Genomic DNA, 12,979 nt, shown 5'->3' on the forward strand with positions numbered 1-12,979 from the left:
GAGCTACTTTGAAGATAAGATATATTATGGTAGCCATTGTTGATTTCCTATTTTCTGGTTTAGAAGTCCTATAATGTTTTCATTGTTTTGATTATTTTTATTCTGCTTTGTTTTGTTTGTTTTATTATGTGTGATAATATGGGCAGCTATTTGTAAGAAAACAGATATTATGGTAACCATTGTTTATTTCCCGTTATCCTGTTTGGAAGTCTTGTTATGTTTTCATTGTTTTGCTTTGATTGGTTTTGTTCTGGCCCAGGCATCAGACTAGTGGAGGCACTGGAAAGGACACAAGGCAGGACAGGAGTGACAGGTGGGCTGCAATGTGAAACTCAGGCTCAGTGGACCACAGGACGTGCATATGCTGTTCGCCAGTGTCCTGCAGGCAGAAGGCCTGTCCTCTGACACCTGTACCTCAGCAAGTCCCAGGGCATCCCAAGAAGCCCAGTCCTGCCTACCACAGTTACCCACAACTGCAGGGACCCTGCCCCCCCCCCCCCCCCCCCCCGGCCACTGTTGCTGGCCTCTAGGAGGGGCACAGTGAAAGGGCAGGGTGAGAGAGGCTAGTTGGAGACACAGCACTTCAGAGACTGGGACAACCAGGCAAAGAGGCCCCAGATCTCTAAGCCACACATGAAGGCAGCTGGCAGCCCTGAGCTCTTAGGAGGGTTGCTGAGTTAACCAAGTGAAAATCTGGGATGCCTAGTTAATAGTTGATGCCAGACAAACAATGCTTTAGCACAAGTAGGAAATTAAGCAAAGCACATGCTTATGCTAAAAAACATTACTACTGTTTCTCTGAAATGCAAATTTATTATACATCCAGTATTTTTTCACCTAGTGACCTTGAAAGGTTTGCAAGAACCAAGTCAGGAGCTCACAGAAGAACCATTGCCTGTTCTGGGCTGGAGCTTCTGCAGATTTAACTTTTCAAAAAGCATTTGTTTTTCTATTCCTTTCTCCCTTTCTCTCTACCCCCCCCCCTTCTTCCGGCTAGCTTTCACTGTGATTTTAAACATCCATAAACGTTGCCACTTAAGCTCTGCGTGTGTGGTGTGCACCAGGGCCGGGCCGTAGTCCTCTGGGAACAGGTCAGTGGCCCACAGCGTTCACAGGGTCTGCAGTCACCCCACCCTTCTCAGGAAGCGCTGAATCTTCCTGAATTAATGTTAAAACCGGGCCCATCCAAAACCAACGCCTCTCCCTGCCCTGCTTCACAGTCCAGTGTCTCCGTGAGGCTGACTGAGAATTTCAGGCATCCATGCAGTCACATTGGTCCTAACCTGAGTGCTTTCATTCCCCACATCAAAGATTAAATCTGAGGACAGAAGGAGTAGTTTAGGAGATTGCCTTTTGGAAACACTAAGAAAAAAGTACAAAGCCCTGGCCTAGGCATTGCGTAGGAAACGCTGGTGACCCCGCGTGTCTGATGCCTCTGCCTCCGGGGTGCGGGTGATGTCCAGGTCCGGGCAGGGAGCGCTGTCTGGGACTCGGCGCACCTCCAGCCCACTTTAGAAGCTCAGGGCTAGCTCTAACTGCGGCTTCTCCGGAGTCGGCCAGGGAGCCCGGCTGCTCCGGCTGCGCCCCGGATGGGACTGCGCCCCGGTGTCCGCCCGCAGTCGGGTTTCTGCACCGCGTATCTGCGCCTGGCTTCCACATTCCTCATTTATTTGGGCCGGGGAATCAGATCCAGGACCTCCTTGAATGCTATACTCTGAGCAAGGGTGCCGGCAAGGAAGCGTCTTTCCTCCACAGGGTAAATCAAGTCTCAATTCAAGGAGGCTGAAAGCCTCTGATCGCAGGAAGGGCTCAAGGCCGAAGGGGCAAGGTTGGCGGCTCAGCGGGGCGGCGCTAGGACCCAGCGGTGTCGGCGGAAGAAAGGCGGGCGGCAGCGGGCTTCCGGGCCTTGGGGCTGCGGAGCCAGGTAGGAGCGCAAACACCGGCTGGGCCTGGGGCGTGGGGTGTAGGGTGTAGACAGGAGCCGGGGTTGAGGTCGAGGGAGGTGGGCTATGACTGCTACCCTGCCGTCGCCCTGACACCACTGGGCCCCAGGTCCAGGCGGCAGCAGCAGCAGCACCGGCGTTTGCGGCAGAGCTTCATTCCCGGTTTGGAAAGGATCGGCAAGTCAGGCAGGGTGGTGCACGCCTGTGACCCTGCACTCTGGGAGGCCGAGGTTAGAGGGTCGCAAGTTGCAGCCCACTTTGGGCAACTGAGAGTCCTAGGGAGACCCTGTCTCAAAATAAAACGTAAAAAGAGGGCTGAAGATGGAGCTCAGTGGGTTCGGAGGAAAAGAGAGAAAAAAAGCAGTAAAAATGAAGCTGAGCCAGCAGGAGGTGTCAGAGGCCTGGAGTGATTGCAGGCAGCAGTTATGGAGCCAGGACTTACAGTAACAAAACTCCCCAAGGTGGGCTGCTTTGGATGAAATGCACAGCTTTTTATTTTCAGCTGCATCCCTGGCTTTCTAGGGTATTGATTGTGCCCTCCAAGGGGGTTGTGAATCGTTTTCAAAGAGACCGAGGGCCTCTTGGAAGTTGTCTGTTCTCTGTACTGGGCTTTCTCACTGTCAAAGTGTGGTGAGGAGATGACAGAGCCAGGTCCAGGTCTAGAAAGTGCTGGGGACCAGGCGGGCCTGGTGCAGCATCCCAGCACCTCTCCTTAGACAAAAACCGCCCTACACCAGGGGCCCAAACAGTGCCTCACACCTAAGGCTGAAGCTTTGACTTCTTAAGATTTGCATTTTAATGCATTAAAATGAAAAAAAAAAAAACACTGATAAGTCACCAAAGTTCTGAATTCACACAGTACAACTTAAGTCTGGCTTGATCCCAAGTAGCATTTTGATGATTAAAAAAGTGCTATTTGGTTGGTCCACCTTCATTTCCTCATCAAAAACTGGGGACAAAAAGAAATTCACTAAGAATGAAATAATTCTTGAGGAGTGGAATGGCTCTAAGGTGTGTAGGTGTATTATTAGGTAACTGAATTCATAATTATTCGTACCAATGAGCATTGCTAATACTGGTGCTGAGGTTGTAGCACATGAAAATATACTGAAAGATGTTTCAAATGATTATCTTCATGATAATTATTTAAGGGCTACCAAATATTAGAAGAGGGGATGATAATGTGAGACCATTATGATTAACGTGGTCCAGAATCCAGTCACTTAGTGCTTTTAACTCACATAAAGATTTTTTTTTTTTTTTTTTTGGTACCAAGATCGAACTCAGGACCTTGTACTTGCCAGGCAGGCACTGTGCCACTGAGCTATATCCTCATCCCTCTCACATGCTTTTAAAAGTAAAAAGAAACTGATGAAATCAGCAATATATTTTATTTCACCCAGCAGGTTTAAATGTGGTCACTGCAGCATGGAATCCATATAAACCTATTTTCCATTATTTTTTCTCTAAGCCTTGGGATTTGAGTTGCTCTTCACACTGAGTGCCTCTCAGTTCCAGCAAGCCATACTTTCAGTGCTTCCTGCAGCAAAGCTGGTGGTCCCGTTCCTGCTCCCTCCCACTGGAGAGCATCGTGGTCTGCTAAGAGGCTTTTCTGGGCTCCTGACCCAGAAGCAGTTTCTCCCTTAGCACTTTACAGGAGGCTGGACAGCATGCTTATCCTGAGGGTTTTGCTGTCTCTGAGGTTGTGTCGCTGCCTCACAGTCTCTTTGGCATCTTTGTTGTGGTCCTGGTCTCCGCTTCACAGCTGAGCAGCAGCTGTCTGCAGACCACAGGAGGAAACCTCCAAGTGGCTGCATTCACTCCGCAGGTCCTTGTTGAGGAGACAGGAGGCTGGATTTCTCCCTCACAAACCCAGATATATAACTAAGGAGAGGTTCATTCTTGTGAGTCCTTCTTGGACTGATCCAAGAAGATCACCTTCTCCGCAGCTCAGGTGACTGGATGTTGGGGTGGGTCATGCCCACCATCACCAGGCACCTGGGGGACATGGAGGTGACACCTGAGGCTCCGCCCTTGCTCTGCCCACCAGATCCAGCCTGGGCCAATGAATGGAGTCTCCAAGGCCTCAGCCTGGCTTCTCGCTCCATAGTCAGCACCCCCCTCCCTGCTGCCCCCTCAACACCCTGAGCACCCTGTCTGCATACAGAATCTGCAGCATGAGACCACGGCAGGTGCAGGGACCCAGCAGGGAAGAGGGTGCACCTACCAGCCCAAGTCGTCAGAGAAGTTGATCCCTTCACTCATCTTCCCTCCCACCACAGAGAGGAGGAAGGCCCTGGTCACTGGGCTTCCTGCCTGTCCACAGCTCTGTGGAAAGCCCCATCTGGGGCACTGGGCTGGGGCCAGGAAGATGCCAGGCCCACATGGCCCCCATGCCCAGGCTGTACCCCTTACCTTAATGCACCTGGAATACACAGCCAGCACCTGACCACCTTGCTGGCTCTCTTGGGCTCCTGGAAGAGCTGCAGGGAAAAACAGTCTCCCAGGAAAAGGGGGCCGTGGGTGCTCACATCAGCTCAAAGCCTTGGATTGCACTCTGGGGTCAGGCCACCCTCACAGTGCCCAGCTTTAGGGATCCCTCTGGCCAGATGCAGAGACCTTAGAAGGAAGGGGTGCAGGCAAGGGACCGGGAGGAGCAGTACCATCTGGGTTCAGGGAGCCCCCAGGATCTGCCACCCCGAAGAGACCTGTTGGGTAAGGAACCATTCACCTTTTTCCTGATAGAAAGGTGGGCCAGCAGGCCGCTCCTGTCCCAGTGGGTGAGGACCTGGCACTGGTACTCATAGGAAGAGAAGCAGACCAGCCCCCCAGGGATCACGTTGCATAGGTTGCAGAGATTGTGCCCTGTCTCATCCATCTAGGAGGCAGACAGATCCTGAGGAGCATGCCTGGGACACCATAGCTGGGCTCTAGGCTGAGGGCAGAACTCAACCCAGTGCATGAGTGGGCCCAGGAGCATGACAGCCACATTGGAAGGCACATGTGCCAGCCTCTTGCCAAACACGCCTGCCTTTGTGACCTAGGTCCCAGTGCCAGCACCAGAGAGAGGACACTGTCAGAGTCAGGCCACTGAGTCCCCCATCTCCCAGCATCCTGACTTGCAGCATCTAAGATAAGGGAGGTGCCTGCCCCCAGGCAGCATTGGAGATGCGTCCCCAGACCTGTGCCCACCTGGGGTGGTGCTGACATTACTAGGGGAACCAGAGCAGGAGGCAGTCCCTCATCCTCAAGGGCCATCTGAAAGGCTAAAAGAAACTCATTTAGAGGCCCAGGGGTAGCCGCAGCCCATGACTTCATGAGAAATATCTAGAGACTCCGCTCATTGGGAGGCCAGCTGGAACGGGAGACCAGATACCAATTTCCCCATTGCCAGGACTGACCAGGCTGACCCAGAGTGCTGTGCTGCGCCCTGGGCGCTGTGGGCACCGAGACTGGCACCCACCATTGCAGGCAGCTCTCTCTGCTGGAAGGTAAATTTTAGCTGCTGGCCGGCAGACCTGCTGCAGAGAACCAGGGGCAGGATGATGCCTGGTGGGATCAAGTGACCTGGTAAGATGGGGAGGGGTGGGAAACTGCTCTTAAGGCAGATAGGGTCCAGGAGGGTGCTCCCCACCCATCTCCCACACAAAAAGAGGGTTTACAGCTCTCACTGAGAGTCCCTGGGGCAAGGAAGGCAGACAATGCAGATGGCAGGTCACAGAGCATGAAAGTGGGAAGGGAGCAGGTGACAAGCCATCTGGTGGTGTCCCCATCTAGGGCCCAGCCAGTGGCAAAACACAGTGAGCAGAGGTCATGGTACAGGGTCTTCTTACCACAGGAAAACTCCACTACATCCTCCACTTCCATCCCAGCCCAGGCCAGCACCCTGCATGCTGGGTTTGAGGTGTGTGACGCCTGGAGGGCCAGGAAAGGGACCTTGAGCCTTGGTATGGAGTGCACAGAGGCTCCTCAGGAGAACAGAGGGAAAATTCTGAGCTGGGTAGCCACAGGCACACTGCACAGGAAAAAAGCCCAGAAAGGCTGATGCAGAATTATCAAAAAGAAAATAACTGTTAATGACCCTCTGCCCTGCTGGCGGCCTCTTCAGATGGCTGAGGGAACACAAGAAAGGTGGCCGATTTGGCACAACAGGTCTCAAACCTGGCGTCGGATTAAAATCACCACAGGAAAGTCTTTAGATCCACACAGCTGCCACCTCTCCAATGGGGCAAAACCCTTAAAGCTGAAGCACTGGGTGGAGGAACCAAGCTCTCAGACATTGCCCGGGGGGTATGTCTGGGGGGCTACACAATGGTCATGAACCCCAGACAGGGGAGTTTTGCACTGTTTAGCAAGTGACAAGTAGTTTCACTTTTCTAAACCAGGAGTTATATAGGAGTCTAAGCTTCAAACAGCTGAGAGATGCAGCTTAGCCAGGCAGAAGTTTTTCATCCTCAGGATACCATCTGCACATTGAGATGGACCCTGGGGAGGGGTAGAGGCCGCCTGCTGCATGAGCAGTGCCACTTCTACCCAGCCCAAAGCCAACAACCACTAAAGCCTGCAGACCTCGCCATGCTACTGGCCAGCACGAGCCAGCAACCATGAGGCTACAAGCCGAGGCTCTCACGGACACAGGAAAGAGCAGGCTCATATTTATTTTAGCAAAAAAAAAAATTTTTTAAATCTCGTTCCCCATGTGTCTGGAGGACTGTGGATATCTCAGCAGGCCGGGGGGGCGGGGGGCGGAATCGCAGGTTCCTGAGGCACCATGGCCTGTGGTGAGTGCTCACAACACTCTGCCCAAATCCCAGACTGTTCCGGACCCTCCAGGCTTCCGGGTGCAGTGAAGTGGAGAAGTGGGTTTGAGGCCTCTACATCCGCCTCCCCATCCCGGCTGCACTTGGAGAACTGCTGAGCTTCCAACAGGGGGGCGGGCCCACACTATCCCTGGAGCCCAGCCTGTTTGGGCCTCCCACACCAAGCCATCGGTGTACAGAGGAGGGGCTGGGCAGATCTGGGGCGCCTGCATCAGCCTCCCTGTGTGTCTGGAGGACTGTAGATGTGTCGGCGGGCGGTGGAGCATCGTGGGTTCCAGAGGCCCTGCAGCCTGTGGTGAGTGCTCAGTGCACTCTGCCCAGAGCCCACACTGTTTGGGACCCTCCAGGGTTCCAGGTGCAGTGAAGTGGAGAGGTGGGTTTGAGGCGTCAACATCTACCTCCACATCCCGGCTACAATTGGAGAGCTGTGGAGCTTCCAAGGGGCAGGTGGGCGCACAGTGTCCCTAAGGCCTAGCTTGTCTGGAACTGCGGAGTTCTGAGCAGGCAGAGGAGGGCCATTGGTTCTATAGGCCCAGTGGCTTGGGGTAGCGTGGTGCCAGAGTCTCAGTAGCTGCAAACATAGAAGGGGATTTTCAACAGATCCTGAGGAAGCTTTCAAATAACACTTGAAACATAGAAATATAGGAAAATGACAAAGCAAAAGACCAAATTACAACCTCAAACCTCCAGCCCATCTCAAGAAAACCTAGGAGCAATGTATATAGAAGAAAATATATGCCATTCACCTCAAATATCGGACACAATAGCTACTGAAATTAACAAGCAACTCCTGAAGCTTTAAAGAAATTCAAACTCAAAATAATCTCCCAGGTAAAAGAAGAAATGATAAAAGAAATGAAAGAGATTCTGAAAATATCTAAAGAAAACACAGATAAAAAATTGGAGGAACTAAACAAAAAGATAGAATCCGTAGACAAGCAATAGAAGAAACAAACAGAATACATAATAAAGATGCACAGAGATATACAGGAAATAAAAAACTCCACTGAAAGTTGTAAAAACTGCCTTAATGAAAGTGAAGATAGAATTTCAGACCTTGAAGACAGGATTGCAGCTAGTGAACAGGAAAGGAAAGATCTTTTAAAAATAACAAGGAATCAGGAAACAACAATTCAACAACTGCAAGACAATGCAAAGAAAAATAACATAAGAATGATAGGGATTAATGAAAAAGAAGGAGACAACATAAAGGATGTCAAAAGGATATTTAGAGAAGTAATAGCTGAAAATTTCCCAAGCATGAGATCAGAAACCAACATCAGGATCAGTGAAGCATATAGAACTCAAATAGTCATAACCAAAATAAAACTACACCCAGACATATAATAATCACCATCCCAGAAATCCAACACAAGAATAGATTATTAAAAGCTGTCAGAGAGAAAAGACAGATCACTTATAAAGGAAAACCTATCAGAATAACAGCAGACTTCTCAGCACAAACAATAAAGTCAAGTAGAGCATGGAGTGAAGTATTCCAGATCCTAAAGCAAAATGATTTCCAACCTAGACTGATGTATCCTGCAAAACTATCATTCAAAATTGATGGTGAAATATGATACTTCCATGAAAAAGAACAGCTGAAGAACTTCATGAACACCAAACCAACCCTGCAAAAAATATTGAAAGACAGTTTAGATACACAAAGGAAAAAACCACTAAGCAAAGCAGATAATTAAACAGAACAGAAAGATAAAGATGGAACAGCAGAGAGATAACATGCCAACAATAAACCAGCATTTAACAGTAATAACCATTAATGTAAGTGGTCTTAATGAACCAATCAAAAGGAAGACACTAGCAGAATGGATCAAGAAACAAAATCCAACCATATGCTGTTTACAGGAAACCCATCTAACCCAGAAGCATACTCACAGACTGAAAGTCAAAGGATGGAAAACAATACCTCATGCAGCAGGAATCCAAAAAAAGGCAGGAGTAGCCATTCTGTTTGCAGACAACGTGAACTTTAAACCAACAATTACCATAAAGGACAAAGACGGTCACTACATACTTGTAAGGGGAAAACTCCAAGAGGAAGAGATAACTATCTTAAATATATACGCACCAAACTCCAGAGCACCCAGTTATATAAAACAACTATTAACAGAAATGAAAACTCAAATTATCAGTAACACAATTGTAACAGACTTTAATACGCCATTGACACCAAGGGACAGATCAACCAGACAGAAAATGAGCAAAGAAATAACAGAAATGAATCACACCTGCAAACAAATGGGTTTGATAGACATATACAGAATGTTCCACCCAACAACATCAGAATACACATTCTTCTCAGGATTCCATGGATCATTCTCTAAAATAGACCATATATTAGCTCACAGAATATATTTAAACAAATGCAAACGAGTTGAAATCATCCCTGGCATGTTATTGGATCATAGCGCTCTGAAATTAGAAATTAATGATAAAAGATACTGCAAAAATCCCACAAACACATGAAAACTGAATAACACACTCTTGAGTAATCAGGGGGTTACAGGGGAAATTAAAGAAGAAATTAAACACCATCTACAAGAAAATGAAAACACAAATACAACTTAAAGGAATCTGTGGGATGCAATGAAAGCCATCCTCAGAGGAAAATTTATTGCACTGAGTTCCCACATCAGGAAAACAGAACGAATACAAATAAATAACTTGATGCTACACCTCAAACAGCTAGAAAAAAAGAGCAAGTCAAGCCCAAAGCCAAAAGAAGAGAGGAAATTATAAAAATCAGAGCAGAAATCAATGCAATAGAGACTAAGAAAACAATCCAAAGAATCAACGAATCAAACAGTTGGTTCTTTGAAAGAATAAATAAAATCGATAAGCTCCTAGCCAACCTTATTAAAAAAACGGAAGGAAAAGCTCAAATTCATGCAATAAGAAATGAAAAAGGTGAAATCACTATAGACCCAATAGAAATACAGAAGATCATCAACACCTATTTCAAAAACCTTTACTCTCAAAAGTTTGATAACACAAAAGAAACAGACAGATTCTTGGAAACATATGAAGTACCAAAGCTAGATCAAGAGGATGTAAAACTGTTGAATAACCCAATCTCTGTTAATGAAATTGAAAATGTAATTAAGTCCTTTCCCACCAAAAAGAGCCCGGGCCCAGATGGATTCACTGCAGAATTCTACAAGAAATACAAAGAAGACCTAATGCCGACACTCCTCAAACTATTCAATGAAATTCAAAGGGAAGCAATCCTTCCTAAGTCATTCCTGGAAGCAAATATTACTCTAGTAACAAAACCTGAGAAAGACCCAACTAAAAAAGAGAACTATAGACCGATCTCCCTAATGAACACAGATGCAAAACTCTTCAATAAAATATTGGCAAATAGGATGCAGCAAATCATCAAGAAGATTATACACCATGACCAAGGGGGATTCATCCCAGGAATGCAAGGATGGTTCAACATACATAAATCAACAAATGTAATCCACCATATCAATAACGCCAAAAATAAGAATCACATGATCATTTCTATAGATGCGGAAAAAGCCTTCGACAAGGTCCAACATTTCTTCATGACAGGAACTTTACAGAAAATTGGAATAGATGGTCTTTACCTCCAATATAATAAAGGCCATTTATGACAAACCAACAGCCAGCATCATACGAAATGGCCAAAAATTGAAAGGCTTTACTTTAAAATCGGGCACAAGACAAGGATGTTCTTTATCACCACTCCTATTTAATATAGTACTGGAAGTACTAGCCAGAGCAATTAGGCAAGAGAGAGAAATAAAAGGGGTAAAGATAGGAAAAGAAGAAGTTAAATTATCATTGTTTGCAGATGACATGATACTCTACATAGAAGACCCCCTAAACTCCATTGAAAGACTCTTAAATACAATAAATAAATTCAGTAATATGGCTGGATACAAAATCAATACTCAGAAATCAATAGCATTCCTATACATGAACAACAAAATCACAGAGAGGGAAATATGAGAAACTGCACTCTTCACATTAGCAAGCAAAAAAATGAAATATTTAGGAATTACTCTTACAAAAGAAGTGAAAGACTTATACAGTGAAAATTATAATACACTGAAAAAAGAAATTGAAGATGATCTCAGAAAATGGAAAGACATCCCTTGCTCATGGATAGGAAGAACAAACATTGTGAAAATGGCCATTCTCCCAAAACTTTTGTACAGATACAATGCAATCCCAATAGAAATACTGTCAACATACCTTATAGATCTAGAGCAATCACTCCTAAATTTCAGAAGAGACCTAGAATAGCAAAGGCAATTCTAAGCAGCAAAGACAAAGCAGGAGGCATCACAATCCCTGACTTGAAGTTATACTACAAAGCAACAGTAGTAAAATCAACATGGTATTGGAATCAAAACAGAGCCGAAGATCAATGGAATAAATTAGAAGATACAACCACAACTACAAACACACTCAACCACCTTATCTTTGATAAAGGAGCCAAGCAGGTTCACTGGAAGAACGACAGTCTCTTTAATAAGTGGTGCTGGAAAAACTGGCTCTCCATTTGCCAAAAACTAAAGCTAGACCCATGTCTATCACCAGGTACTAAATTAAAATTTAAATGGGTCAAAGATCTGAATATTAAAACAGAAACACTAAATCTTTTGGAAGACAAATTGGCTAGGAACCTTGAAGACATAGGAGTAGGTAGAGAATTCATGAACAGGACTCAAACCGCACAGGAAATACTTCCCAGAATCAATAACTGGGACCACTTCTTATTAAAAAGTTTCTGCATGTCAAAAGAAATCTCCAGCATAGTGAAAAGAAAACCCACAAACTGGGAAAAGATTTTAGTGAACTCTCTCTCAGACAAGGGACTCTTGTCTAAAACATATAAACAATTAAAAAAACTCAGACCCCCAAAATTCAAAGATCCAATCCAAAAATGGGCATCTGAGATGAATACGCACTTCTCAGATGAAGAAATGCAAATGGCAAATAAATACATGAAAAAATGTTCATCATCATTGGTCATTAGAGAAATGCAAATTAAAACCGCACTGAGATACCATCTCACTCCTGAAAGAATGGCCAGGATCAAGAAAACCAACAACAACCAATGCTGGAGAGGTTGTGGGGAAAAAGGAACTCTCCTGCACTGTTGGTGGGAGTGTAGACTGGTGCAGCCTTTGTGGAGGTCAGTCTGGAGATTTCTCAAAAAGCTGGGATTGTAATTCCCATTTATTCCAGCTATTCCACTTCTAGGCATATTCCCAGAAGAACTGAAAGCATCATACCACAGTAATATATGTGCACCTATGTTTATAGCAGCACAATTTGTAATCGCCAGATCTTGGAAACAACCCAAGTGTCCATCAACTGAGGAATGGGTAAAAAAGTTGTGGTATTTCTATAGAGTGGAGTATTATTCAGCTATAAAGAAGGATCACATTGAGATATTTATCAATAAATGGGCGCAGCTTGAGACCATACTCATAAGTGAAATAAATCAATCTCGCATGTGTGAATACCGAATAGTTTCCCTAATGTAAGTAATGATTCAAATATATAAAAATATGTGTTAATCATGATTCCCCATTATGTGGCCTTGAAGCCTTATAAAGTTTTCACTTATTAATTGGAAAGGCTTTATTCTGGGCTTCTTGATATGGAAATATTTGAAGCTATAGTATATGAAGTTTTATTCAAATATTTCAAGGAAAAAGACAGACACTATGGTAACTACTATTAAGTCGGGTTATTTGGTGGTGAAACACTAGGTTGCTGAAACAGTCATGCTTTGACCTGTTTTATGTCAATCTCTCCCTTATTCCTTAAAAAAATTATTTAGTTATTTCTTATGTTTGTTTTAATTAAGGGGAAAAATTTAAAAAATTAGCAGGGTATATAATAGTAACTTTTTTTGATTTCCTATTAACTTGTTTTGAAGTCCTGTAATACTCCCACGATCTTGTTTTGACTGATTAGACTCTGTTCCATTCTGTATGATAGTATCAAGTTTGAGGGTATAGGCAACTACTTTGAAGGCAATAAGATTCACTAAGATGCCCATTCTGGTTTGACTATTGTCTCCTTTGGAAATCCTGTAATGTTTACAATGCCTAAGTTTTATTGGTCTTGTTCTCTACTGTTTTGTTCAACTTTATAATATCTAATGAGATAGACAATTCTTTTTAAGGAAACAAGAGACATCGTTGATAA

General features: G+C 45.3%; 1 protein-coding gene across 1 annotated transcript in view; it reads right to left on the reverse strand.

The window, feature by feature from the left end:
* Nucleotides 1-1,511: 1,511 nt before the first annotated feature.
* LOC100726475 (ATP-dependent DNA helicase DDX11-like) overlaps nt 1,512-12,979 on the reverse strand; it is a 35,652-nt gene continuing 24,184 nt past the window's right edge. The window contains 5 exon segments of the mRNA XM_063249741.1: nt 1,512-2,094; nt 3,882-3,941; nt 4,359-4,426; nt 4,675-4,821; nt 5,407-5,510. Of these exon segments, the coding sequence (XP_063105811.1) occupies nt 1,512-2,094; nt 3,882-3,941; nt 4,359-4,426; nt 4,675-4,821; nt 5,407-5,510 (962 nt within the window).

This window comes from Cavia porcellus, unplaced genomic scaffold (assembly GCF_034190915.1).
Source record: "Cavia porcellus strain 051 isolate PalLab524CR breed Dunkin Hartley unplaced genomic scaffold, mCavPor4.1 scaffold_6, whole genome shotgun sequence".
In the NCBI taxonomy this organism is placed as follows: Eukaryota; Metazoa; Chordata; class Mammalia; order Rodentia; family Caviidae; genus Cavia; species Cavia porcellus.